Here is a 27,559-nt window from a genome sequence, read left to right on the forward strand (position 1 = left end):
TTCCTGTCATTTTTCTATTTTCTGTTATAATGGCATTTCAGACAGTCTTTCAGTATTTAATTTTTTGTGTGTATTAATTTTATGCAGTAGCATCTGGTAAAACTGAATTATTTTACACTTTTTGCAACACCATAACTTTTTAGGAGCATGACAAGAATAACAGTGGGTACTTTTATCCCCTCTTACTGCAGGGAAATTTTTTACTAAAAAGGGAATTTGTTTTCTTTCTTTCTTCTGCTTCTAGATCTTTCAAAGAACAGATTTACTGAAATTCCTTCTGACGTCTGGCTGTTTGCACCACTGGAAACTTTAAATTTGTATCACAACTGCATCAAATCCATTCCAGAATCTATTAAAAACCTGCAAATGCTCACCTACCTTAACATTAGGTGAGTAATGCTTGTTATTTTTGGTCTTTATGTATCTTAGCTCATTGGAGACATGGCATTGTACTTCATCAGGTCATTGAGTGCCCTTGGGCCCTCATTTTTGCCCTGATAGATAAAATCCGTTGTTTGTGTTTGCCTTATCCTTGGGGTTTTAGGGCCAGCAGTTGTTGCTTCCTTTGTGGGAAGGTATTGACTGCATTATGAAATTTCAGTTAGTAAACTGTGGTGGCCAAGAATAAGGAGAGTTCTTTGTTTTTAATGTTATGCAGACAAGACAGTGTTTAGAAACTACATGTGTAAAAAAAATTTGCTGCTCTTGAGAGGGTAGGTTACTCTGCCCAGAAAGCCCTGCTTATTTTGCATGTTATTTACATCCATTGCTGTTTTGCTGTTCTTAAACTTGGAAAACATGATTGGATCTTCGCAGAAGAACAGAAGATGAGTATGAGCTCTGGAAGGAGTGGGAATCTAGAAATACCCTCCCCAAAAGAGCCGATACCCTTTTTTCCAACAATATTCCTTGTTTCTTACATTGACTACATGAAGTCCCAAATGGTCTTCTCAGCTAAGAGCTATTTAACATGTGAGATTTGGTTCCAGAATTTATTTTGAAAAAACTTCGTGAATTGATCCTTGGGGGGGGGGGCGGAATTAAAAAGCACACTGTGTCTCAAAATCTGCAAATATCAGTATTTCTAGTGATAATTTAAGAGTAATCTGTTCTGGGGCAATTCTAAAGAGGATTAGTAATAGGATAAAACTGCAGTGTATTCTGAAATAAGTTTGACTTAACTTTCTTTACAGAGCAGCATTCATTTCTGAAATAGTGTGTAGTTCTAACTGGGCGTTGCATGTTATTTAAGACTCCACTCTTTTAATCATCGTTTGCCTTACTGGGGTTTGTCTTCATTTTTGTGCTGATGCCTGAGGACTGTTTTCGCAATGCATGAGCATGTGGACTATAGTAGTTGAAGAACAGGCTAAAATCCTGGCTTACTAGTTTCAGTATTTTGTTACAGAAGAAAACCACATGATCTCCCATTCTAATTTTGGATTCAGACGAGTGAAGAAATGTGTTGTGCAATTAATAGTAAAGTCAACAGCTCTTAAAAAAAACAACCACCAAACAAACACAAAAAACCCAACAAAAAACCAAACCAAAAACCAGAAGAAATTTATTTGTGGTACAGAGGATGACTATCCCATTGCCACATTTTTATAATCAAAAAAGTTTACTTGCACATTGTGGTTTTGCTTTTGCTTCTTATACTTTGCAATGGAAAAAGCATGTCATACCTGCCTGAAATGTAACATAAAAAGAGAGACTTACTGCATACCTACATCAAAAACTTATTTGTATTGTTCACTTAGAATTAACAGAATAAATACATCGCTTTTATAAAGATCCTGATAGAAATTTACTTTCATTTCATGGTGTTAAAATCACAGTACTTCTTTGAAGCTGAAATGTTGCAAAGACATAAATTGATTTTTGTTGGTTTTGCAGCCCTATAAACTGTAGTCACGGAGAAAAAGAATGTGAAAAGCTTTTGGTTTTTTGAATATGAAAACAATGCTCTGATACATATCAATTAAACAGTAAAAGTTCTGGGGTTTTCTTAATATAGTGTGAACACAAATGTCAACACTTAAGTCTTTTTTTGTTTTGTTTTCCAGAATAGAACTGAGCTCTACACAGGTCTACTTAAAGCAATAGGAATTGCTGATTTTTTTTTTTTAACTTTTATGTATGACAGGAATTACTTTCATATCGCATCAGAACAAGCTGGTTTTCCAATGGATTTTTTTAAATGTACAAGTACATTATTAGAAAAATTCTGTGTATTTCTGACACGGCAGTCTGCAGTTGGTAGTTTTTCCGGTATGGATTTAAATTAAATTTTCAGTAGCAGTATATTTCTTCTGTACAAAGCAGACGTATGTGCATGCAGTTGGAAAACGATATACACAGAAGAAATAAACTTACCTTACAGACTATTGCTCAGCAAAGTAATAAACAGATTTTAAGGGTTTTTTGTGGTGGCTCAGGAGTGACATGACCACGTGACGTGAGAAGTAATGGACTTGTATAAAGTTCTGGTTAGCTGAGAACATGAACTTTATATTGGTAGACTGTCAGATTGAGTGGTCCTTCTGAAGGTGTCAGGAGGATAAAAGCAAACATCAAGCATTCCTTTTAACAGATTTCTCTGTACATTTTAGTGTTAGGTTCAATTATAGTACCTACGCATTTCATCAAGCAAGATGGGGACCTTAAAATTCACATATGTGAGAGAGGTTTTATCTGGTAAGGAATTAATGATGGAGATTGTGGCTTAAATTTAGATGAAATTGTAATAAGTGGGTAATATCTCCTGGAATAGAAGAAAAGTTGTACAATGCGCGTCTCCGACTCTCCATCAGGTTTAACAAAAAGATTGTAATCTAGCCTTGCTTGTTCATTTTTCTTTTCTTTCAAGTCGAAATCTTTTATCAACGTTGCCAAAATACCTGTTTGATCTTCCACTTAAAGTTCTGGTTGTCAGTAATAATAAGCTGGTCTCCATTCCAGAAGAAATTGGAAAGTTGAGAGATCTGATGGAGTTGGTAAGTACAATTGTGAACCATTATATGAAGCAAACAAACTATAAGCAATTTATTTATAGTATACTAAAAATATCAAGTAATAATTTTTAAAATATAGATCTACAAAATGTAAGTTCAGTTACTGCTTTTTCTTAGCGTTTGAGTTAAAATTACAGGTGTAATATATTGTAGAATTTCAAGAATGGGTTTAAACACAAATCAGTATGTTGGGTTAACTAAAGCTTATGGGGTTGATAAATAAAATCACTCTTCGGATTATTTCATTTGAGTCCCTTGCTGGTATTTTTCTTAGATGTTATCAGGAATCTTCTTTCCAGCTGAAGAGTTTGTATCTCTTATAAAAGTCATGCCATCCAATCATTGCCTTGTTCTGTGGGGTGTTTTTGGTTTTGTTTTTATTTTTCGCTCCCATTTCTGCTAGTCCTTTATTTTGATTGGGGTGACTAGAATGATGTGTGATATTCACAGTTTAGGTATCTGTGCAACATGATTTTATCCTATGGAATACTGAGGTTTTGTGCTTCATCATCCATTACTTTTTCTATATTTCTTAGTATTCGGGGCTTTTCCGATCATTATTCTGTCTTATGCTCATGTGTTCTGGAGAACTGGGCAGAGTTATTCACCGACCTGGCACTCAGACTAGGTCTGATTCCCACCCCCCAGTATGTATGATTTCTTTGGTCGTTGCAAGCAATCCTTATGCTGTTTCCAGAGTTGCTCTGCATGCCCTGGAGATTTCTTTTAACATGACCTAATTTCTGAGCTATAAATGAACATTCTTTTTTGATTTACAAGTAATATGAGATATTCTGAATGTTTGTGAGGCTTTTCTAGTGTCCTCTACTCTTGATGACAAAGTCTTTATGCTCACTTCAATGTCTTAGGATTTCAAGGTGGAATCACTGCTATTGCTTATAGGAAGTGAATGTTTTTCAGAACTGGAGTTGTGGTATTTTTAAAATTTTTAATTTTTTTTTCAAAATTATCAAACCTAGAATGTGTGCTTGATGACACAGATTAAGGACATACCAGAGTGTTTTATTCCAGTGCCTGTGTTATAGCTGTTTAGAGTATAAGTAAGAGATATACACATTAAAAAAAAGTTGACAACTAACTCACACGCTAGAAAGATCCTTTTAGGAAGGGAATCCTATCTCAAATTTGGTGATGTTGACAGAGAAGAACTTGCAATAGATACACAATAGTTGATTCCAAGCAGCCTGTACTTTCTGAGACACCCAGCTACATGCAGACATCGTGGTTGCCAAAAGCAGATAAACAGTGCCTAAGCTGATGCTCTGGAAGCATGTAGTGAAGGAGGCTGGATTTGTCTGGTTAAGGACTGGCTTCTGGTTACTGACTCAGCTTGCCTTTAAGGTGAGCTTCCAGTTGTTAATCGGATATCTATAGTTGTTATCTAGTCTAGGAAACTAACCTCTGAAGTAAATTTTATTTAATCAGAAATAAAAAAGGTTAGAAATGGTCTTACATTAGTGTGATTGTTGACTCAGTCTGGATGACATAAATGTTACATTAGTGGCAGAAATAGCTGTAGCCTGTCTTCGCGTGGTGCGGCTTTGTCACCCTTTAGAGCCTGTATGCAAAAAGTTGGTGAGTCTGCTGTTGCTCTTTGTAAATTTTTAGTTGCATATTGATTCAAGGTTTTTTTTTAAGGAATAAGAATTTTTATAAAAGGAGCAGAATGCAAATCATTGGCCACCAGTAGCACAAGGAGTTTCTAACTGGTATGGGAACTGCAACAGGAGCTGCTGATTCCTAGGCTACAGTTTTAGTCTCAAGCCTTTGTGGAAAAAACAAGAAAGATAGGATGTCTCTTTAGTATGCTTTGTAGTAGTTTTGATAGCAATTTTCCTTTGTTGAGTTTCATTTAAGATGTTCAGTTAATTAATTGTGTATTTCTTAGGATATTAGCTGCAATGAACTTCAGGTTCTTCCCCAGCAGATAGGAAAATTGCAGTCACTTAAAGAATTAAACATGAGAAGAAATAATCTCCATATGTTGCCAGATGGTAAGCTACTAGTCTTAATTTCTTTGATGTAGGTAAATTAGGTAAAGTGTTAAGAGATATCTGATTGTTGTTGTTGTTGTTTCCCCCAATGCAGAATTAGGAGACCTTCCATTGGTAAAGCTGGATTTTTCATGTAATAAAATCACGGAAATTCCAATTTGTTACAGAAAGTTACGTCACTTACAAGTTATAGTTTTGGATAACAATCCAATGCAGATACCACCAGCACAGGTTAGTATTAAAGCATTCTAGTTCATAAGTTTGCCGTAGGATCTTAAGAAAGAGGAAGCTGTTCTAAGTTATTCCAATCAGGTTTTCATTTTTTTAAGCTGCATTTCCCTTAGTGGGAGGCTGCGGGTACAAACTCAGTGTATAAAGTGTTTGTTGGGGTGCATTTTCAAAATATGTGCTATGTAATTAAGATTATTTTAGTTGTTAATTTTTTTTCTCAACAGATATGTTTAAAGGGTAAAGTACATATATTTAAATTCCTCAGCATTCAGGCGTGCCTCAGAATAGATAAAAAACCAGATTCTTTGGATCTTCCATCATTAGGTAAACGAATCCCCTCCCAGCCACTCACAGACAGGTGAGTAGGGGGTTTTTTGTTTTATTTTACTTTAGCATTTGTTATTAAGTGATCTGTTTATTACAGAGAGTAACTGTAATTTTCATACTTCAATTGTTTTTCATTTAGGAGTCATGGTATTTGTTTTCTAAGATTGTGTTACTGGAAGCTTAATTGTCTCATCGGAGCTGCCATGAAAAGTTTTCATTGTGCTTGCTAAAGATTTGGAAATCAGAACAAAGATGTATTTTAAATTGTTTTTAAATTGCAAAACTCAGCTATTTATTTCCCAAACAGATATGTCAAACCAGTAGACGAGAAGTTTCCATAAATGTTGTGAATATAGAGTTAGTCTGTTGAATGGAAAGTCTGCCTCCCATATGTATATTAAGGGAAAGAAACATCAGTGAAATACCATGAATTTTTTCATTAGATTAGTTGAGGCCAAAAAGTACAGAATATTTTGTTGGACTTCCATACTGAGTACCTCTTCAGTTAGTTAAATGGGAATGCTTTTGTGTGTTCTATAGTCAGCTGGCTTGCTGTTGGAAACCGTATGGGAAAATACTCTCTTTTTGCCTGTTTTCTTAAAATGTCACGTGCAATTTCTGCCTCTCTGTCTTCAAGTCTGAAGAAAAGATGGAATTTACAAATAAAGCTTGCACAGAACCATCTGAACCATCAGATTCAGTCCATGGTCTTGGTCTTGGGTAACTGTGCCATAGGGAATTAGTCCACAGTGTCTGTATATCACTTCTAAATGCTCATAAAAACTGTGGTCCATAACTGCTCCCCAAAAGCCTCCACTGAACTTTAAGACCTACAACTAAAATGCACTGCAAAGGAACAAGGTCATGGGTATTACCACTGTACATCATATTTGTTGTAGTGAGAACGTGTTTAATTCAACTTTCTAGATAATTTTAGGATTTAAACTTGTTCCCATACACAGCTGGAAAACAGATCCTGCTGATGCTGCCAATTTTATGTCTTCAAAAGGCATAAATTTGGGGGAAATAATTAATAGATATTCCCGAAGAGTTAAAACAGTGTAATATGACAGTTTACTGGGGAATGTATATTTGTTACTAGTAGAAAACCGTGTCTGCCAGTTGAATTCAAGGAATTGCGGTTTTTCAGAGGAAGCCTTCTTTTCTGATGACAGTATTTTTGAATAAAATAGAACAATGCAAAAATTGGATAGATACAGAGAGAACACCGTAATTGATCATTTCCATTCTAACTTTGCTTTGATACTTTTTTCTTGAACAACTCGTCAGAGATAAAGAATTTGTTCTCTGCACATGGGGCATTTTGCAAAATTTCTGCCTCAGCAACTGTAGATGAGTATAGAGAACATATTTTAAAAAAATGTTTATTTTCTTTTAGAAAAGTGAAACTACTATTACTTTCATTCCTGTGTAGTTTCTGTGTTGTTTTTCTTAATGTAGCATGGAGGACTTTTATCCCAATAAAAATCATGGACCAGACTCTGGCATTGGAAGTGATAATGGGGATAAAAGGTTGTCCACAACAGAAGTGAGTATTTTTCACTGTTGAATTTGTGTAATTTCTCTTTTTTAGAATTTTTTCCTTTGTCTTTTGTATCTTTTGAGAAATAGCTAAGTTGCACATATCATTCTTTGAGTATCTCTACAGTTGAATTGAAACCATTAGACTGCCAGTATCAGACACATACTGCTTTGACTTTTCTGGTTAAGGTTCCTTGCAGTCCAAATTTCATACACTTTAAAACTGAATTCTGACCTAAGGAATTGGTTGGATCTTTTACTGTGTGAAGTAGGTGATAGTTTTCTACACATTTGTTTGCAACTTTTTTTTGTTATTAATGAAATGAACGTACTTAAGAAAATTAAAGTTTTCTTGGACTAAACTTGAGTGTTGCATGTGTTAGTAATCCTCATTGTTGTTTAAATTTTAATAAACTTCTGGGTGTTCTGCTGGGTTTAAAGTGATGGACAACTCTGGCTACAACTTATCTCTGTATTTGTAGAAATCTAGATTAAGATCTAGATTAAGAAGCTGTAATGAATAAGTGATGGCAAAGCTGAATAATGTAGAACAAAAGATTTTTGAAACTTAGAGAATTATTACAAATGCAGAGTGATTGTTAGTGGGAAAACTGTGGAACAGGGAGTATTGCTAGTTTGGGTTTTTTATTAAAATTCCTAATTCCTAATGATTAGAAGTAAAGCTGTGATCTTTGTGTAGTGGTCTATTGAGGGTCAAAGTAGTTGGAGGCTTCAGATAAGAATCTGCCAGAGTGCAGTTTTCTTAGACTGCAGAGCAGGGCTAGGCTGGACCTCTCTGAACAAAATCCTGTGTTTCAGCCTGTCACTCCCTAAACTGATTCCCTTAAACCCCCTTCCCATGTCCCCCAAAAAACCCTACCCACAAAAAGAAACCACCTGACTTGATGTTACTTTCTTTGTCCTGGGAGCCCTCCCTCATTGCAGGGTCAGTTGCACTATAATTGATGAGTTCTTAGCAAATCATATAATAATTGTAATTTATATGTAAGTTCTGTATTGTGTGACTGTCTTTGCAGCCATCTGATGATGATACAATCAGCCTTCACTCCCAGGTATCGGAGTCAACAAGGGAACAGACATTAAGGAATGACAGTCATGTAATGGGAAGTAAACTTGATCCACAGAAAGGTAATATCTGTTGTGCATCTGTCATTTTAGTAATACTTTTGCTTAGGTAATCTAAGAAAATTGCACAAAATTATGTGATCAGATATTGATACTATGTTTTCCTCATTTCAGAAAACAAAGTAGTAATCACAAATAGACAAGGCCAGAAAGAAAGAAAAAATTATTTCTAGCTCAGGGAGACATTATTTCATTGTTTTATCTTTATCTGACGTTTTTCATAAGTAATTCTCAGGAATAACATTTGCTTGAGAGAACTGTTTTAATATCATCTTCTCCATTTTTCATCAATCCTCACTAGACCAGGAGGTGTATGATTACATTGATCCGAATGCAGAAGAGGGAGCTGTTCCTGAGCAAGGAGAGGTACAGATTGGACCATTGCTGTCTTATATCAAGGTAGCATAGCTTGGCAAAAGAAAAACTGTTCATCAGGCTTTTTTTTTTTTTTTTTAAATTCAAGTCTAAGTTTATTTTTTATTCTGTATAAGGAACGGGGAAAACATCCTGAGAAATCTCAGAAAATAGAACAGAATGAGGACTGGGGAGATGAAAAAAGGTAAATCTTCTTGGTCTTTTGGGGGAAGGTTTTACTGACAGTGGAAAGTGAGGATGGTTTTGTTTTAAGCTCCTTCCATATGGAGGAAATAAATCTCATATTAAATACAGAGAGCTCTTTTTTGGACAGAAAATAAGCTTGTAGGAAGCACTTCTTAGTTATTGTCCAGTAATGTAGCCATTGCTATGTCCTGCTTGACTGAAGTCAGGCAAGTCACTGTTTAATTTTTCAGACTTCAGAAAGAGCAGCTGCTGGCTGAAGATGATGATGAGCTCAAAGAAGTGACTGACTTGAGAAAAATAGCAGCTCAGTTACTGCAGCAAGAACAGAAACACAGGTATTGCAGTTAGTTATGATAACTTGTGCTACAATTAATTTATTCTTTAACCTGCCTTATACACAAAACTCTTAACACCTTATTTTGAGAATGGTTTTGGCTAGCTGTTAAACAGTTAGAGACAGATTAATTGTTGTCTAGAGAAGCAGTGATATACCTCCTATGGAGAGGAAGAGGTGAATGTGAAGTCTCTTGATATCCTGATTTGATGTATGTTAACTTTTTCATACCTTTTTTTTTTCCAAAGCTGCTCAAGCAGGCATGGCTAATGTTGATTATTGGTAACATGTTAAAATGACTTTGTCTTAGATTGTATGAGTTACAGGACCTGCATACAGGTGGTTTGTGACTGGTTATTTTTATTCAAATATGAGGTAATTTAGGTGGTACTTCCTCCATTCAGTCTGATGCAAGAGATAAATTTCCAATGGACAGAAGGGGAAATTTGTTCAAATGTTATTCTGTCAAATGACAGAGCATATATAAATATATGCATAGAAATAATTTGAATAGTGTAAGTTCATGCTGATGAACTACCTGACTTTCTCCACTTTTTGTTTATTTTGAATATCTGTGTAATGATGAGATTCTGTACTACTCTTTTTCTTTTAAGGTAGTTTAAATATACGTGCAGCCCTTGGAGGATTTGATATCCTGATACTATGAATTGCAGAGCTTTAAAAATTCACCAGCCTTTTATGTTCATTAAATATAACAGCAGTAGTGTGTGTGTGGGGGGGGGGGGGGGGGCGGAAGATAAAATAGGTTTTACTTATAACTCCATGCAGTGTATCTAAGAATTGTTTGTTCACATTAGGAAGAGAAAAATAAGAATGAAATCTTAATGCTGACATGTTCTTATTACCAAAAGTATTGCCAAAGAGACCAAGAATACTAAATCTTCTCACGTTAATTTATTAATAAAGAGAAAATAAGTGTTTTATGATGGTCATTTATATTGCATGTGGATCTTGTTTGATTAATTTTAATATTTTCTGGTTATATAATAGTTTGAAATACCAAGCCACTCCTCTTCTGAAGTAGTGCAACTTAAATTTTACTTGTCATATGTTGTATCTTAATGCAGCAATCTTGCTAATGGTTCTGCTTTGCTCTTCAATTGTTCAGACGTATGCAATCTTGCTAGTTGTTAAGTTTTTCTTCTTAGTTCAGCATTTATATTTTAAAGCTTGCTTATTAATCTTTAAGTACATGAGGGCGAAATCACCTCTGATATAAATTTTAGCCCTGATTTTGAATCTATAGTTTGGTGAATTTATAATGTCTTGCTATAAACAGCAATAAGAATAATATTTAGAAGTTTAGCGAAGATATTCCTGTGTTTATTTGTGGAAAATTTGTTCAATCTGAGGAAACAGAACCCTCAGAGCATCACTAAATAATTTCTTACTAATCGCATTTCTGTTTGTTCAGTGTGGCTTTTTTAAATATTGTGCAGTCTCCTTTCTTTTTGCTTGCTATGCTAATGACTTCCCTGTCCTCTCCCATCAACTTATCCTGCTTCCTTCTCTCGTCTTTGGCTTTGGTGTACATGAAATGTGAATACAGACGAAGGCCATTAAGCTATAGAACTTCATTCAGTGAAAAACTCTTCCAGAGGACAAGGGCGGCAGGACGTGCGTCAAGGTATAAAAGTGTTTGTAGAGCTTCAGATTTCCAAAGTTAAAATGTGGACAAAAGAAACGGTTTTGGCTATTTCTTGAACAAAAACAGAATAAAGGAATTGGCTAAATTAGCCTAAGATATTTTGGTATCAAAAATAGATTGCAATGCCTTTATTGTTCTTTAAGATAAAATACTATAAGGAAAATATTTAATTAGGCACCTCTAAAAAGAACATTTAAATGAGTCCAAACTTAGAAGCATAATTTCCTGTACCTTTGTTGTGCTTTTTCTTCCGTTTTTGTTTTTTAATATATAATTCCTCAAGTAGAGAACATCAGGCAAAAGTTTATTTTTTTATTTAAGATATCTTGGTTTTAAAGTGACAATTTGTTCTGCGCTTGACAGCCGTGAGGGAAGCGTTTTCAGATACACAAATCTCACAGGTAACAAGACATCTGGAATGGGCTGTGTAGACTATGCTCAGACATGTAGGTGATGAATCCAGTGATTTCAGAGTCTGTTACCTTATTAATTGAAACTCTTGTTATTTACTCTGGTCTTTTTCAAAAGGAAGTAGGATAGTTTAGATTAAATAATCTTCCCTAGTACCAAATAAGCCTGTTTCAGTTTGCATCAAAGTTAAGTATGGGTTCTTACCTAAGAGCAGTGACTTCCTGAAACTAAGATCCCTAAGAGCACAGCTTACCATCACAGAGCAGAGACATATGTGAAGACTGTAGACTTCTCCTGAATGAGTTTAAAAATCCATTTTTTTTGTCTCACTGCAGAAGATTTCTAACATCTTTATACACTTTCTTGATCCTAGGTAGTGCTTGCTTGTTTAACCGTGAAGATAGCTAGCCTTAAAATAGCATTGCCATCATTCACTTAATTTGTCCCCCTTATGTGAAAGTATAAGTCACTGAGAAGAGATTCCACTTTTTAAATTCTGAAACTTCAGAAAATGCTTTCCAATATCATAATCGGTCTTGCCATTGCCTTTCTCTCCCATCTAGTCAGCAGTTTGGAGTAGGTGTTTTGCCTGCATGATATAAAACTAGAAAAATGAGTCACAATGTTGGTTTTTTAGTTTAATATATATAAATGTGTTATTGTGTATGTGCTGTAATCTACATTTCAAGGTTTGTATGAGTTTTAGAACCCTTTCAAAGTAATAGTTTGTATGCTACCTCTGTAACAACAGAATTTGGTCAATAGGAACAATAAGTAGGAAATTAATTGCAATACTGACACAAGTGTCTTACGCAAGTTCTTATTTAGTGATTCAGTATGACCATCAGTAAGTAATTGGCCTGATAATTGATCTAATAAAAAAAAAAAGTTTTGTTTAATGAGTTGTGCTATGAATAGAAACAGTTGCTGGAATCTTTGCACCATTAACACCACACTTAAAAGTGCATGACTGCTCAATATGAGATACTTGTACTTTCATTTTGCAATACTCAGTTTTGCATTGTATTTCATAGAATCATAAAATAGTTTGGGTTGGAAGGGACCTTGGAGATCATCTAGTTCCAACCCCCCTGCTTTGGGCAGGGACCCCCCCTTTTATTTTTTCCTTAACTCTTCCAGCTGAACAAATCATTCTGCCATGAATTCCTTAGTCTGCAATTTAGTAAATTCAGATTAATTTTCTTCACCATTTTCTTTAACTAAAAGCTTTCAAATTCCTTATTCCACGGGAAATTCAGATTTCTCTGACTGGACTAGTAACCGCTAGCCTGACAGATACTGAACTTGCTGTTACTTCCCCATTGATATTCTTCAGTTTCTAAACAGGAAGTTTCAGAAATGATTATGTTTGTTTTACGAAGTATAAAAGCACACTTTGTTCATAATAAACCTAGTTTTATAATAAACTCAAATGTTAAGTATATACATGTTTCATAGAAATAGTGTAGCTGAAAAGTGTATGTGTATGTATGTTTGAATTAGCTTGAATAGTTTTTCCTTACATTTCATGTGAGTTTAAAAAAGAAATAGCCTGTGTTACATACAGTCATTGAATTTACACTGATAGTGTCAGTTCTGGTGCAAGTGTTACATCAGACTGTTCAGGTGATTCAGATTTCTTTTTTTTGTTTAAAGTTCAGTCTGTTGTAATGGTCATGTCTTGGTACAAAGTCTCTGAATTTCTCATTGCTTTCAGTTGAAGACAGAAGTCTAATTTAAATGGGAATTCTCTCTAAAAATTAATTACTTTTAAAAAGCATGTTCATATTGTAGTTTGATATCCTATGTTCTAGATATTATTTTTTTGTAACACTTCTTTTCAGGCTATAGCATAATTTAACTCTGGAATGCACCCTCTAAGTTTCTGAAGACAAAATACAGGGAACAGTTGCTGCGGTCTGTTGGTTTACAGGCTTAACTTCTCATAATCCCGTTAAATTGAGGTTCACACAGTGAGAGATTTAAACTACAAATGAGATTACTGAGCTCAAAGTTATCACAATTATCAGAGAAGTCTGATTGAAAAATCATCAGTCATTTAAAATTAATGATCGTACTGCCCTGTATAATGATAATGAAATATAAAAAGGTGCCTACTGTTTTACTTTCTTCCATTGAATAGTTGTTCTTCTGATTCTTTCTAGTTCTTAATACATTGTAGTTCTCTATATAATTCAACATAAATATACTTGGATCACAGTTCTGCAAATGAAGTCGGTTTCGAAGTGTAATATTACTACCTCCAAGAATTCAGAATTATTCATTCTAGTTACTGTTTGACATGACACTTGAAAATGTTTCATTTTAAGTGTTACTGATTGTTTTATTTTTAAGACTAAATATCCATAATAGCTCATATCTTCTTCCTGTGTGTGCACGTGTGGTATGTGCTTGTTCCAGATGAAAACATTTCTGAATCTCTATGTAAGTTTAGGCTTTTTTGACTGTTCACTGTTTAGAAAAATGGAATTTCCATTAGTTCATTTCTTCGTCAGTCTTTTAATTTAGTTCTTAGCCTGTGTTTCTCCATTTTCCACCTCTCCTTTCCCCATACATTTCCTTTGCGCTTGCAGTGTTTCTTACTCAAGTACCTTTGTGCCTGCTCCTACTGACCGACGTCTGGTGCTCGATCTGTGTGTTGTTTCTTGTCTGCTTTATGTTCACTATCTTCTGGCTTCTGATTTTAGTGAGCAGGGGGGGCCTTTTGTGTTGAGGGCAGCATAACTTTACACAGGTGTGAGATCAGTTGAAAGGGTATATATTTAGGGAGAATAAAAGAGGAGACTTAATTTTGGTTTGAATTACTATCAAGTTTTACTTCCTTAAAATTTAATAACTTGAAATATTTCAAGAGCTGGAAACAATATTGTTGATTTCAATGGAAGCAGGATTGAGCTTGGATTTCTTGTGTACACACATGTATTCTAATTTTATGGAAAGTGTCACCTTAATGTTTAAAACTTTTTATTTACAGGAAAGGTTATGAAGTGAAAGTAAAGTATATTCTGAGAAAAAGGTTTTAACCACAAAGCTGTTGAATACATATTTTTCTTCCTTTCTAGGCTTCTTAATCATTCCGTTTCAGTAAACACAAGGAACAGGCCAAAGCAGCCAATGGAATCTGAAAAATGGTATTGGTATCCTTAAATATATCACAGCTTTCAGTATTTTATTAACTGAATTTTTATATTTATTCTGTGTCGCTACTGCCATCTTCTGTTGTAATGTTTTTAGCTCAAGATGAAATAGAAGCTACACAAATAATCTGTTCTAGAGATTTTCTTTCAAAAAAAAAAAAAATCATCTGTTCTTTTGAGCCTTTACAAAAGTTTGTCACCCAGAAACGAATTTGTGGGTCTGGTTATGGCAGCAGTTCAGGGGCATTCCACGAGCCAGTTCCAGTCCAGAAGGTCATGTCTCCCATAGGTAACAGTCTTGTGCAGATGTGTTAGATCCTGTGTTACATAAAATGGCACTGTAGCTGTGCTAGACATCTAGATTTTCCTCCCTGGCAGTCCTTTTGTGCTCTTAAGACCTGTTGGAAAAGTGTTGCTGGGAGTTCAGCCTACAAAACCTGTACTGCTTGTGGAGGATGTGTCTGCAGGAGCTGTACTGTTATGCTCTGTCTTTGAATTAAAAAAGAACACCACAAACCAGCAACAAATGAAAATATCCAGAGCCTTGTCTTTAAGAAATTGGGTAATCACAGCTTCCCATTTCTGACTACACGTGGGTGAGAGAGAACTTGGCGAGTTTTCAGCCCTCCCTCCCTTAAGGAATCCTAGATCAGTTCTTTTAATCAGTTTGGTCAATAGATCTGTTTTACATTTAAGCTGAAGAGGGAGAGCTGACTGGCAGCCTTCTAATGAGAACTCCATTCGAACAGTGGCTTTTGTGATTTTTGCAAGCCCCATAGTCTTCTAAAATCTATACCTTCAAAAGAGTCTGCATGTACTTGTGTCCAGGCCTTAGTTTGGCTGTCAATCTTGGAGACAAAAGCCATAACTGCTGTTGGTGTTGCTAGCGAGTACTAGGGGTGGTAACAGCTCTCTACAGCTCAGGTACACAACTGAAAAGCATTTTCTTGAAGTGAAAAGGGACACAGTGTAGATATTTCAATGCAATACACCCTGTTTTGGCCATCTTCTATCTCACTGGTGTCAGTAGTTTTAAAGAGCCAGTTGTGCTCATGTCCTGTGGTTATATGAACCGTGGTACAACTGTTATTCATTTGCATTTGGAACTTTCCAGTCCTTGGTTATTTATCATAGTTTCTGTTTGGGATGCTGTCACGTATTGTAGTGTATGGCTATGTTAGGCCTTCGTATTTTGGGGTAGTCCAGGAAAGGTTAAATTTACCTTTCCCTCTTTTGTTAATTAAACAGTTCTGAGACTTAAAACCCCCCAGCCACCCCCCGCTCAAAAGTTTAAGAATAGATATTTTGTCAGGTATGAGCAATGTGTGTCGTTGATCGCTTTGAGAAACAAAACACTGAAGGTGCATTAGTAACCTCTAAGATCAACGTGCTTAAGAAAAAGTTTTATCTGAATAAAGTACTGTAGTGTGGAAGACCTCTTGTCAACATATGGTAAAGGAGAGTGAAATATTTGACGTTTTAGTCAAATGGTCATACTTTTTAGCCACATTGTGACGCCCTTATGCAGGTAGCCAAAAAAATACTGTAAGGCTGCAGAGAAGCTACTTTTTAATAGTATTCACTTTTTTTAGGTTTTAGAGTAACTTGTTTTTAAAGTACACAAAGTTGTAAATTTCATAGTGCTTCTCATCTTAATTTTTAGTGTCTCAACAGATGAAGTGAATTCGCCAGTGTCCCCATACAGCTGGCAGGTAAATATTCAAATGTAAATGTTGTGGCTTCATATTTGAGTGACTTTTTTGTTTGGTTTTTTGGTGTGTTTTTTTTTTTTTTTTTCTGGCAGAAAACTTTTATGCATTCATATGGTTGCTTACACACGTAGTTATTGTGTGTATGTAATTGAGGTGGAAAATATAAAACCTTTGAAAATTTATGCTTCAAGATAATTTGGCTTGTATGTAATGGAGGCCTTTGGTTTTAAGAGCATAAGGTACTAGTTTTAAGATCTTGAAACTAATGAGGCGTAAGTTTTACGTACTTGGTTTTAGTATTTCTTTTATTACCTCACCATAATGTTCTTGGTTTTTTATTTTCTAAACGGTTTGGATTATGTAGGCCTTTCATTTCCCATACCTCATGAGATGCATGATGCAATAAAATTGCCATGAAACTGCTGTGAAATATGTTTTAGGATTTGAAAGGAAATAATGGTGATTCTGGTAGATATAATTTAAGACTGATATCACTTTTATGTCATAATGCTAGATTACAAGAGAGACAAACAATTCATAATTGTAGTTCATAATAGTTTGTGTTAATACACTGAGCTGTATTTACCTCTTATGTAAAAATGTTTCTGAACTTTTTAGCCACTGGAAAACCAGAAGGATTCAATGGATGAGCAACGTTGGCCAGAAACACAGCCAGTGATTTGGCAGAATGAAGAAAGAAGGAGAAGTAAACAAATTAGGAAAGAGTATTTCAAGGTAATGGGGGGTGATTGTGGGTGGGTGACACTTTTTTTTTTTAAATGAAAGTAGAAGAAACTATATGACTGACTAAAGGTAAGAAAGTCTCAAAGGTTGTCATGCTTTTAATTTTGCATGTAACCTGTAATATTTTATTTGGCTGTTTTGAGTTAAGTAATATATGTGTTTGTACTTAGGGTAATGTGAGAATGCAAAAGAATTGGGAGGAAAAAATTGACTGAAGACTTTGTTTATTCTTTAAATAAAAATAAAGAGATTTATAGTTGTCTTCTGGTAAAGCCAGAAACTAATCTTCAGTCATTGGTCTTTCCCCATCCATTTTGACAGATTTTTTTTTTGTAGTTCAAGGAAAATATACATTACCTTTTTGTGCAGCATGATTATAAGAATGATTTATGCATTTTGGTTCTTGCTGCATTAGTTTGCATTTTAGAGAGGAAATTTTCTCTGTATTAACTTTGCTGCTGTAGTGTGTACCATTGGTCAGCAGATGTCAGTGTTTGTGTATTGCAAAACATACAGAGTTATAGCAGCATTAGATAAAATTTGTTTTGGGGTGTGGTAGAGAAATAGGAGAATTCTGACCAGTGCTAGGTTGAGTTAAAAGTGATTTGTCACTTAGGAAATTACTTTCTTGGGTCTTTGCCATCAAACATCTTTATGAAATGCTAGGGAAGGTCAAAGACATTAAATTCTAGGAGAAACAGAGCATGCCATACATCTCTGATACATTATTGTGATTATAGAAGCTATTTTTTATCCTGAAGAGTTTATGGAGTTGTATCCTCTTTCCAGGGTTTTCATCCCTAAATTAATTTTGCCCTGCAGCCTTTGAGGGGAAGGAGAGAAACTTTTAAGTGAAACAGAATTCAGTCATTTGACTCATTAAACAGCTGGGCTATTGATACAGAAGACCTGTAATAGTTATTCATCATAATTTTACAGGATGTCTTTAAATGCTAATACAGATTTCAGTTTTGAGCTCTGTGAAGGAAGCAGATGCCTGAAATCACATTGCATACATCTATAGACATCTCTCCAAGTGAGTTAAGCAGGCTGTGCCAGTAACGAAAAATACTGTATCATGGATAGCTTCATTTGCAAAAACAAGACAATAAGTGAGTGAAAGGAAGTCTGTCTTCCATGACAAACTGGGGAAAAAAAAAAAAGTAGGTACCACTGCTGTTCTGAGAAACCAGTGAAAATACAATTCATATTGTGTCCATGTTTTCTTGGCAAAAAAGCTCATTGAATAATCATAATCTGTACTGCCAGAATTAATATCTTAAGAATACATGCCAAATTACTGCAGTGTGTATCGCGAGAACGGGGAAAATTTACTTGGATCATAATCCACAAGTATTTATAGAGCATCTTCATTATACGTATTATATATTTTTATTGTGCAATTGTACTGTGCAGCCGAAGGGTAGGAAAATGCTGATGAGCATCAGAACTCTTTTTTTTGTAGCATTGTACTGAAGTCTCACTGGAACCTGAAATCTTTGTTGCATTAGATGTGTAAAAAGACTCTTACCCTTTGAGGACAATTTTATCAACCAAAATGCATTTTATTTTCTAGAATAGTTTGTAGTTGTTTTGAATCCTAACTACATCCAAGCTGAAATTCTTGTTATCGTATTCACAATGGAAAAGAATCACTACATGCTAGCTTTGATATGGTTAATTATGGTGGAGAAACATGAACACAGAACTGCCAAAAGGCCTGTATAAACAAAGTCATGAGTGGAGGTCTGCAGGGCATGGAAAATTAGGCTTTGCTTTGTCAGCTGCCAAAGTAATATATTCCTTTGTACTGCAGACATACAGGAAATAAACCCAAGAAGGGAAATATCCAGTCAGAGATAGATGTCATAGGTCTCTATCTGACTCCAGAACTACCTGTACTCTGTACATAGTTTAAAAAAAAACAAAAAACAACTAAAAAATCTACAACCCCCCAAGACCCCAAAAACAAAAAACCAAACCCGAAACACTAAAAAAACCCAAAATGACAAAAGAATCCCACAAACCAACAACTGACCCACTATTCAGTCACTCTTCAAAAGATGTGTTTAATTTGCACAGAAAACAAACAGCACTAGGACAGCTAACAAAGGCTGTTTGTCCTAGGCTTCAGTTTTCAAGAGATGCTGTTCACCCTTATTGTCAGCATTGTTCAGCAAGTAGTTCAAAAGCTGTTCGGAATTCAACTCTATAAAGCTGTTATTTTTTGTAATCCAAGGGTGCTCAGTTATGACTTTGAAGAAGACAAACATAACATAACTGACAAATACAACTTACTCTAACAGAGCTCTGTAAGTTTGCATGTTTATTAATATTAAAGAACATAGTTGCAAGTCAGGTTTTTCTTTAATAAATTCTTCTAACTAAAACCTAATTACCCCTAAAATGTACTCTTAAAAGTCAGATCTCTGGAGAAACACCTTTCCAGTTCCGAAGTTAGTCTCTTTTCTAGCTTGTGTTGTGTTATATCATAAAGATGAGTAGGCCAGCCATATACACACAACACAACAGAGTTTTGTAGTGATGGATCTTTTTAATTCTAGGTCTGTGGTGTTTTTCTTTTTTTTTGTACACTTGCTCTGCAGACAATGGAATACACTTATTTTCTTAAATACCGCTTTTGTAAATTTCTTCCTTCAATCCCTCCTTAATTTCCTAAGCTTTTAGCATAATCAGAAGTGGGACGGTTATGAAGGCCATGTGCAACAAATCAGAAAGACCTGTGGAAAAAGTGCTGGTCTTAGATAAAAGGGTGTGATCAGGCTTTGAAGTTGTAAAGGAAATATTGATTTTATTTATTATTTAATTTTTACAGTGCCAAGTCAAATCTCTCAAAGTTTACACAATCTTAAAGTTACATAACAAAAAACATATTGGAAAAGTAACTTTCACAGTTGTATAATTTTTTTCTAACAAATAATGCTTCAGAGTAGCAGTTGTTAACATCTTTTGACTTTGATCAACTGTCATGTGCGGTCAGAGCTCACGTTATAGAAGTACTTACTTTTAAAATGCTCTTATCCTCTTATCAACGTAATGAAAATCTTGACTACCCTAGGAACTAGATGTTCCTTTTCTGTTTTTTTTCTTTTTTGTTCCTTTGATTCTGTAACATGTGTTTTTCTCAGCATCTTCACCAGTAATAAGTAACATTTGAGTGATATCAAGCCATTTAGTTGAAATGAAAACCATACTTCCATTTTAAAGTAATAATTGTGTGTGTTTTGCAGTATAAGTCTTCCAGAAAGAGTTCAAGTGGAAATGAAAATGATGAGGTGAGAAATAGTAATTGTGTAAAATATTTAAGAAAATGTTTTATTAATTTGTCTTTTGTGAACACCTACAAGCCACAGTCACAGCTCAGGAGAATGTTGGCTAGAGACCACACAAACTTTGCATTCCAAAGCCACAGCAGAAATAAGTATTATACTCCTTTATTCGAAAAGAGTCATCAGGCTTGTTGTGTACTGGGGAAAAGTAGAACATTTGCTTAGTTCAATAATAGGAAAGTTAATTCACTTATCAAGCAGAGGTAACATGAAAGAAATTTTTGACATAAACAGTGAACAGTGTTTCCTTGACTTACCTGTTTTTAAATTTAGTTGCTGCCAGTTTGCAGCATACTTGATAGATGTTGCATGTCTCATGTATTGTGTATTTCATAATTTCATGTTTCTTGTTAAATCATAATTTTCGTTTTTATAATTTCATCTCTTTGATTCTTTTTAGCAAGACAGTGATAATACTAATGTGTCCCCACAGTCTCCTGTGTCCTCTGAGGTACAAGTTTGTGGTTTTGTTTTTCATTCAACAAACATTTCTTTGTGCACATTACTTGTCACCAGATTTACCATGCAGATAGAAAGCTGTTAGTCTCCTTTGAAACTGTAATTAGACATGTTTCATCACAATAAAAATGCTAAACCAGATAGAAACTAGAGACAGATATTAGAACTTGCTTCACCTTTGCATCTCTCTGATCTTGCCTGGATTTCGTCTTTCTGACGAGTGTGTAGAAAGGTTCATTGCCTTGTCTCCATTATCTTTCCTAATGAAAATAGCTGATAAAAATAAAATTTGCCGTGTTTTGTAAGTGTCACCTATGCACTAGTCATCCCGAGGCTTTTAAGTAAAACTTGTTGTTTAGTATTTTATATATCACAGGGAACCCAAAGGTACTGACACTTCTTAGGGAGTTTCATCCTTTATGATTCAGAGTGTTGCCTTTGTGGTGCAGCCTCGCAGCTTCATTCACTCGTTGCTTTCCTTTTTAAGGAATGTCCTTGTATTATCTCTGTGGCTGCACTACTGAGCTCTGAATAAAGCTTACCAAGGATTATTAACGTTTCCACCGTGTGTCAGGAAGGAACCTGAGGGAGCAGAATGAAAACATGACCGAAATACAGGGAAATGAGTTGAAATAAGGATATCTCATGTACATACCAAATTACTGAGTGCATGTCGCTTTTGAGATGGTGAAATGAGAAAAACCTGATCTTCATAACTGAAAGTAAACATTTCTTGAGAAATATTTTGATGCTAAGTGTTGGGAGGATATTTGCATTTCCTACAGCTGGCTTAGAACTCTGTTCACAGAATGGTTTGCAGTAGTTTGAAATGGTTTAGAGTAGATTTTAGTTAATCTGGTGCTGCTTTTCTTCCTCAGTAAGATAATTTTATCTGCATGTAGTGAGGTTACTTTCATTCCATTTGTTTTATACTGTCCCCTTCAAAAGAGTGTTTTACAGTTAAGCAGAAGGACTCACTTTTCTGAGGCAAGAATAATTTCAACACTGTCTTGATGGGAACAAAAGTTAATTTTTTCAGTGAATGGAAGAAAACTGACTTTATCTTTTTTAACAGGATTATGAAAGGACAGATAGTAACACTCATGGTCCATTTGGTCTCAAACCAAGGTCAGGTAAGCTGCTGTTCTCTAACTTAGCATGATAGAGCAGATGTTTATTTCCCGGGCTGGAATAGACGGTGAGGATAGCAGATGCATGAATTGGAATGAACATTAAGAGATGTCACGGTACAGCAATCCACTCAGTATACTTATCACAAGCATAATACTGGGAAAGACACAGACAGCTGCTTTGGCAAATGAATAATTGAAAATTCCCCAAGCTGCACAGTGATTTTTCTTTTTTTTTTTTTTTTTTTTACATGCTGGTTTATTTTGTGCCTATTTAGTCACTGTCAAAGAACAAGGAAACAACATGCAATTGTTCTTGAGACCTGATGGCAGGAGGGTTTCAAGAGAAGTAGATTTTTGTAATTTTCCTATGAAAGGATAATTTGAGCAGAACTTTACCCGGAGTTTTATGGCTTAGTGCATTGTTGTACCCTGACTTTTCCAAGCCATACTCTCATAAGAAAGTTATATTGTCTAAAGCAGACTTTCAGTCCTCTGAATTCTAGGTAGAAATAATACAATATATTTTTCAGTTATAGTATTCTTTTGTTTGTAAGTGTCTATGTGAATATTGCATGTCAGCAGTGTAAAGCATGGTTTAGAAAAAGCCACTGTGCAATCCTTTTTCCAGTTAATACCACTCTTCTTTGTTTTTAAAGGAACAGTCTTCATGCAAAGTCATTACAAAAGACTGATCTCAGCTCTTCAGTTAAACTTCATTGAGTGGTTATGGTAGCAAAGCTTGATGTCCTTAATACTAGCCTGTGAGCCCTTGGTAGTAGAATGTCTGGCTGAGATCATGCAAGTGCCTTCTTCAGGGCCATTAAGTCACTTGAGATTTGTAAGCAACTGCCTGAAACTTGTGTCTGAGGTATTTAGGTTGGTTGCATGTACCAGGACATGCCTGGCTTCGATAATTTAAAGGCTTCTGAGTTATCTACAACCTTGGCTGCAGGAAGGTGCACGTTTAATAGGAAGAGGCGCTTCCCAGCCCATCTTTTCTCAGTGCGGTAGTAGACTGCCTAGGAGCCACTGCCAGCTCACGTCTGTAAAACTGCAGCACCTCTTTCACTCAGTTCTAGGAAAGTGAATGGCATTTTATTTCTTAGTTACAAGGCAGAATTTTTGGTTTTGGATGCTTCCTTAGATACCGTTGGTAACATGCATTGTATTTTTCTGTTTTCAAACTACGTACTGTCATAATGGATAAAATCAGAGCAGTGATTTCAAGAGTACCTATAAAATTTCAGTTATTTTTGATAGATCTCCTGCTAAAAATTCAAGCTATTAGAAACAATATAGAAAGTTCTAAAGGTGTAGGTATTGATTTTTTTTTTTCTCAAAAGCATGGGGTAAAATACTTAAAATAACTGCTGCAGAAGAGTTATTTGCTGGTGTTCTATAAAATAATAGAATTGTAATTTGAAGGCTTTCTGACCATGAAGAATAGTAAAAAAGTGGATGTAATTATTTAAGAGACCTCCTTTTTAAAGAAGAACTCTGAACTTTTAGATATTTCATATTTTTCAATTTGTTCTTTAATAAGCAATCACTGTATCTATGCATATGCACACCTAACACATGCACATATGTGTGTATATATATATTTTAAGTCTTTCATTGTAAGCTGTATTAGGGATTTCTGTCCCTTTTTTTGTCTCCATAAAAACTTCATACTTGATTAAAGTAAAACATCATGAAAATAGTTTCAAAGCTAGATTGCAGGATATAATTGGAAAAGTGCAAATGGAGTTGTGTATTTCAAACAGATAGTTGAATGTTGAAGTCAGTTCTGTCTCCATATTTTCTAGTTATCCGTTTGTACTTAAGTAATGTGATCTGTGTATTTTATGTGAAAGATATGTTTCATAAACAGCATCTTTTAAATCAGGATATATTTAAATATATTTGGTCTGAAAAGTTCTGCAGCTTTTTTCACATTTTTGTCCTTGGTGGTAGATTTTTAGTCAGTGCATTTTTTAAAATCTGAATTCTGAAAACTAACTTCACTAATGTTTAATAGCCTTCAGCCGTGCGTCACGCCAGGACTATGGTGCAGTGGATCCTGGATTTACAATGAGGAGGAAAATGGAGCATTTAAGGGAAGAAAGGGAGCAAATAAGACAGCTTCGCATTGTATGTATCGTTATTTACTATATGGATGCAGTGCATTGAGCTTGCTCTGTACCACAATTGAAACCTTCATAGTAAAGGCCTGCAAATCATTACAGTTGTACAAGGGCATCTCTGTAGTGATACTTCTTCCTAGGGAATTTCAGGTAATAGGCTACACTGGTACTGTTTTTGTCCAACCAAAATACTAACGAGGAACTAAATGGGTATTTTTAGCTGAAAAATGAAGTAAAATGGAAAACGAAATTTTCATTAAGTTTCTGAGGTTTTAGGTTTTCCTAGGGAGACAGTAAGTCTGCTTGAGTTTGCTGCTATTTAATCTGAGATTTGAAGAAAGATGGCCATAGTCTTCTGAATTGCCAAATGCTTTTTGAGTGTCGAAAGTTACTGCATGTTATACAATATTGAATGGTATCTAAATTTCAGACTTCCAGTAAGTTGTTTTCTGTGTAGTTCTGTTCTCAAGATATTTAACAGTTACAGTTAACAGTATATCATAGCAGCTCTGCTTTACAGGGCAGTACTAATTTGGGGTGTGACTTCTATGAAGGTTGTTTCTCTCTGGTCTGGTTCACTTCCTGAGCAGTGAAGCCTTGTTGCTGGGGTGGGAAGAAACATTCCCTGCTTCCCTTCTGTTTTGCAACACAAGTGTGGGCACTTCTTCGCCACCCTTTCCTCAGCTATTTAACTGCAGTTTGCACAAGTGAAATAGCTATTCCCAAAGTGGTTGTGTTCCTCTCTTTTTCCCCTTTCTCCTAGTAAAATTGTGTATGATTTCAACCCACAAATTCAGCACACTAACAGCTAATGAGGTATTCAGCTTAACGTTTCTGTCCTTAAATTCTGTGCTCTCCTATTATGAGTAGTGAGTTCATCATATGGCTTTGAGAGGTATGTATCATGGTAGTTGTTGGCTGAATGTCTTTTCTCAGTGTATGTAGTTGTGTCATAAGAAAAAAAAAAGCAGAGGGAGTTTAAGGTTAGTGATAAAGAGAAAAGAATATGTGCACTCGGTAAAGTGCGAGTTGTCTCAGTTTACTTCACTTTAGTATAAAAATGCCTTGCTTAAACTGAATGCTTTAAAATACCCTGGATTTAAAATTAAAAAATAGCTAATGTTGAAAGTAACTTACTTTTGGACTTTTTAACAGAATCTTGAATCAAGGTTAAAAGTAATTTTGCCAGATGACATTGGAGCAGCATTGATGGATGGAGTAGTTCTTTGCCATTTAGCCAATCACATAAGGCCACGTTCTGTTGCCAGCATTCATGTACCATCACCAGCAGTGGTAAGTCGTTTATCTCCCTTTGTTGCATCTTGTGTGAAAACAAGCTTTTTGAAGTTCAATACTAAAACATTATGAATTGTGTTTACCATATTGTTTGGCTACATTCCTCACTTCATTTTTCTTTAAGAAGCATTAAACAAGGCTCAGAAGTTTAGTTTAAGAGCTATTTTCATATACTGAGTCTTCATAGAATTCGTTTTATGTTTTAGCAACTGTAATTGAATTTGCATCAGAAATACGCAATCCTTCATGAATATATGATGAAGATTAACATCCTCTCTTTACAGCCTAAACTCAGTATGGCAAAGTGCCGAAGAAATGTTGAAAACTTTCTTGATGCTTGTAAAAAATTGGGCGTTCCACAGGTATTCTTATTGCTTTATTGACTTATTAGTAATAACCACAGAAAATGTCAGCACGTACTTAATTCAAGCAGCAATAGTGATTATAACACTGACCAGGGAACTTGAAGATGTGAAAGGAAGTCCTATTTCTGGTCTGTGGCATGAACTTGAGGAAGCTACTTTATAGGTTTCTAGTCAGTCCCTCATGGTAAAAGTAATACTGACCTCCTTGTAAAATAAATTATCATCTAGACAAAAGAACTGATGCAAGAGAATGATGATGTAATATTTGAATCGTGTGTTTAGCAATTCAGTTTGGCATGAATTTCAGTGTCTGCCTTAGGAAAAAATCCTGCAATTACAGAAATATGTAACCTAACTGATTATAGCTATCTTTTTTTATCACGGCTGTAGGTGCAGCCCATTATTCATGCTTCTGTTGCCCAAGTTCTTCCTCTTACTTCCCTATATGAGGGGCAAAAAAAAAAACCTACAGATCAAATAATTTCCTGCATGTTATGAGGGACAAGAAACTTCCTCAACCCTTTTTAGTGGAGCAAGAAAATGAGTTTGTGAATTTAGAAGCCTGGGTTACTGCTCTGTCACAGCTTCTATCTAGCATGGAGCCACAGGCCATTCAGAAGATAGAGATGCTAAGATTTATCTCCTGAATTACATGTAACACCAGCTAGCCATTGGGAAAATAGTCCAGCTTGTGCTGTATTTTGAAACTGAAAGATTACTTTCTTGGGGAATGGCTCATTACTGAGGACCCAGTCTATCAGTACTTCTGAGTTTTCCCGAGGGGAAGACTGGTAGTAAGCCTACAAAACAAGGGAAGGAGGAAGTAGACCACTGAGCCTGCAGTGCCCATCAGCCTGTTTTTCGTGCTCTACTTATGAAAATAAAGTCTTTGGCTTTATGAAATTAGCAGTCTTTGTATCTTCTGATGTTACAGTTTAACACTTTAAACAGATCTTGGATATAATTAGTTTCTGACCATTCTGTTACTGTAGAGAACCACATGGAAAATTTAAGGCCACAGACATTTTCTGTGTAAGTGTCTTATAGCGATGTATGTGTGACTTGAGAGAGCATGTGCTTGTTACCTGCCTTGGGGAAAAAAATGAATGACGCTTGATACACGTACTGCTTTATTTTGCAGGAGAGACTTTGCTTGCCTCATCACATTCTGGAGGAAAGGGGTCTGGTGAAGGTTGGCCTCACAGTTCAAGCTCTGCTTGAATTGCCTACGTTGAAAGTATCTCAGCTTTCCTCTATGTGACATGACTTCTTGGAAGCTAGACAACTTACCGTTCGATCTGTTGATTTGGATTGCTCTGAGGCAGTTCAGCTTCCTACGTGGGAACATCCAAGCCATCAAAAACTAATATCTGTCCGGATACTGTAGAGAGCCTTACTTTGGAGTTGTACATGAAAACCTTGGAGTCAGCTGACAGTGAAAACAACATAATAATTATCTTTTTTTCTTATAATTGGATGCACAAGAGATTGTGGTAGCATCAGGTTTTCTTTCCAGTTAATTTAAGTTAAAAGCTGCCATTTAACATCTTGCAGTGTTACAGTTAAATGTTGGATTTGTTTTCCTACATTGAAAAGGTTGTTTGAATTATTTTAGAAGTACAAAGCACATGCATCCCCCCTCACTTTGATCTTCGAAGTCAATTTGATTTAAAGGCAAGACAAAAATGTGGTGATGGTATGATGGTAAAAACACGAGCAACTGATCACTTGTAATACCCTTTGATTCTCTCAGAAAGCTTAATATTTGCATTCTTTAGTTTTTGCACTCCTGATTGTAACTTACTTCTAACATTGCCAGTATTTAGTCTGAGTGTATGGTGATTACACAAAACAGCATACAATGGGAAAAGGACACATTTTATTGAGTTTTTTCCAGTCTTCTTAGGTTGGTGCCAAATATTTTTTTTCAGTTGTACTGTAGATTGTTTACATGTGAAGTGCCTGT

General features: G+C 35.4%; 1 protein-coding gene across 1 annotated transcript; it reads left to right on the forward strand.

Annotated features, from left to right (window-relative positions):
* Nucleotides 1-244: 244 nt before the first annotated feature.
* Nucleotides 245-27,217, forward strand: LRCH2 (leucine-rich repeats and calponin homology (CH) domain containing 2; the record flags this gene model as incomplete). The annotated part of the gene is made up of 20 exons (XM_010088135.1): nucleotides 245-389; nucleotides 2,870-2,996; nucleotides 4,924-5,029; nucleotides 5,124-5,260; nucleotides 5,485-5,618; nucleotides 7,049-7,136; nucleotides 8,167-8,278; nucleotides 8,577-8,674; nucleotides 8,767-8,834; nucleotides 9,067-9,171; nucleotides 14,334-14,402; nucleotides 16,072-16,120; nucleotides 16,739-16,855; nucleotides 20,116-20,160; nucleotides 20,615-20,665; nucleotides 21,749-21,806; nucleotides 23,827-23,939; nucleotides 25,088-25,225; nucleotides 25,513-25,590; nucleotides 26,735-27,217. Coding segments are annotated over 20 exons (1,958 nt in total), but the record flags the coding sequence as incomplete, so codon positions are not given.
* Between the last annotated feature and the right edge of the window lie 342 nt (nucleotides 27,218-27,559).

This window comes from Pterocles gutturalis, unplaced genomic scaffold, assembly GCF_000699245.1.
Source record: "Pterocles gutturalis isolate BGI_N339 unplaced genomic scaffold, ASM69924v1 scaffold17511, whole genome shotgun sequence".
Classification (NCBI taxonomy): Eukaryota; Metazoa; Chordata; class Aves; order Pterocliformes; family Pteroclidae; genus Pterocles; species Pterocles gutturalis.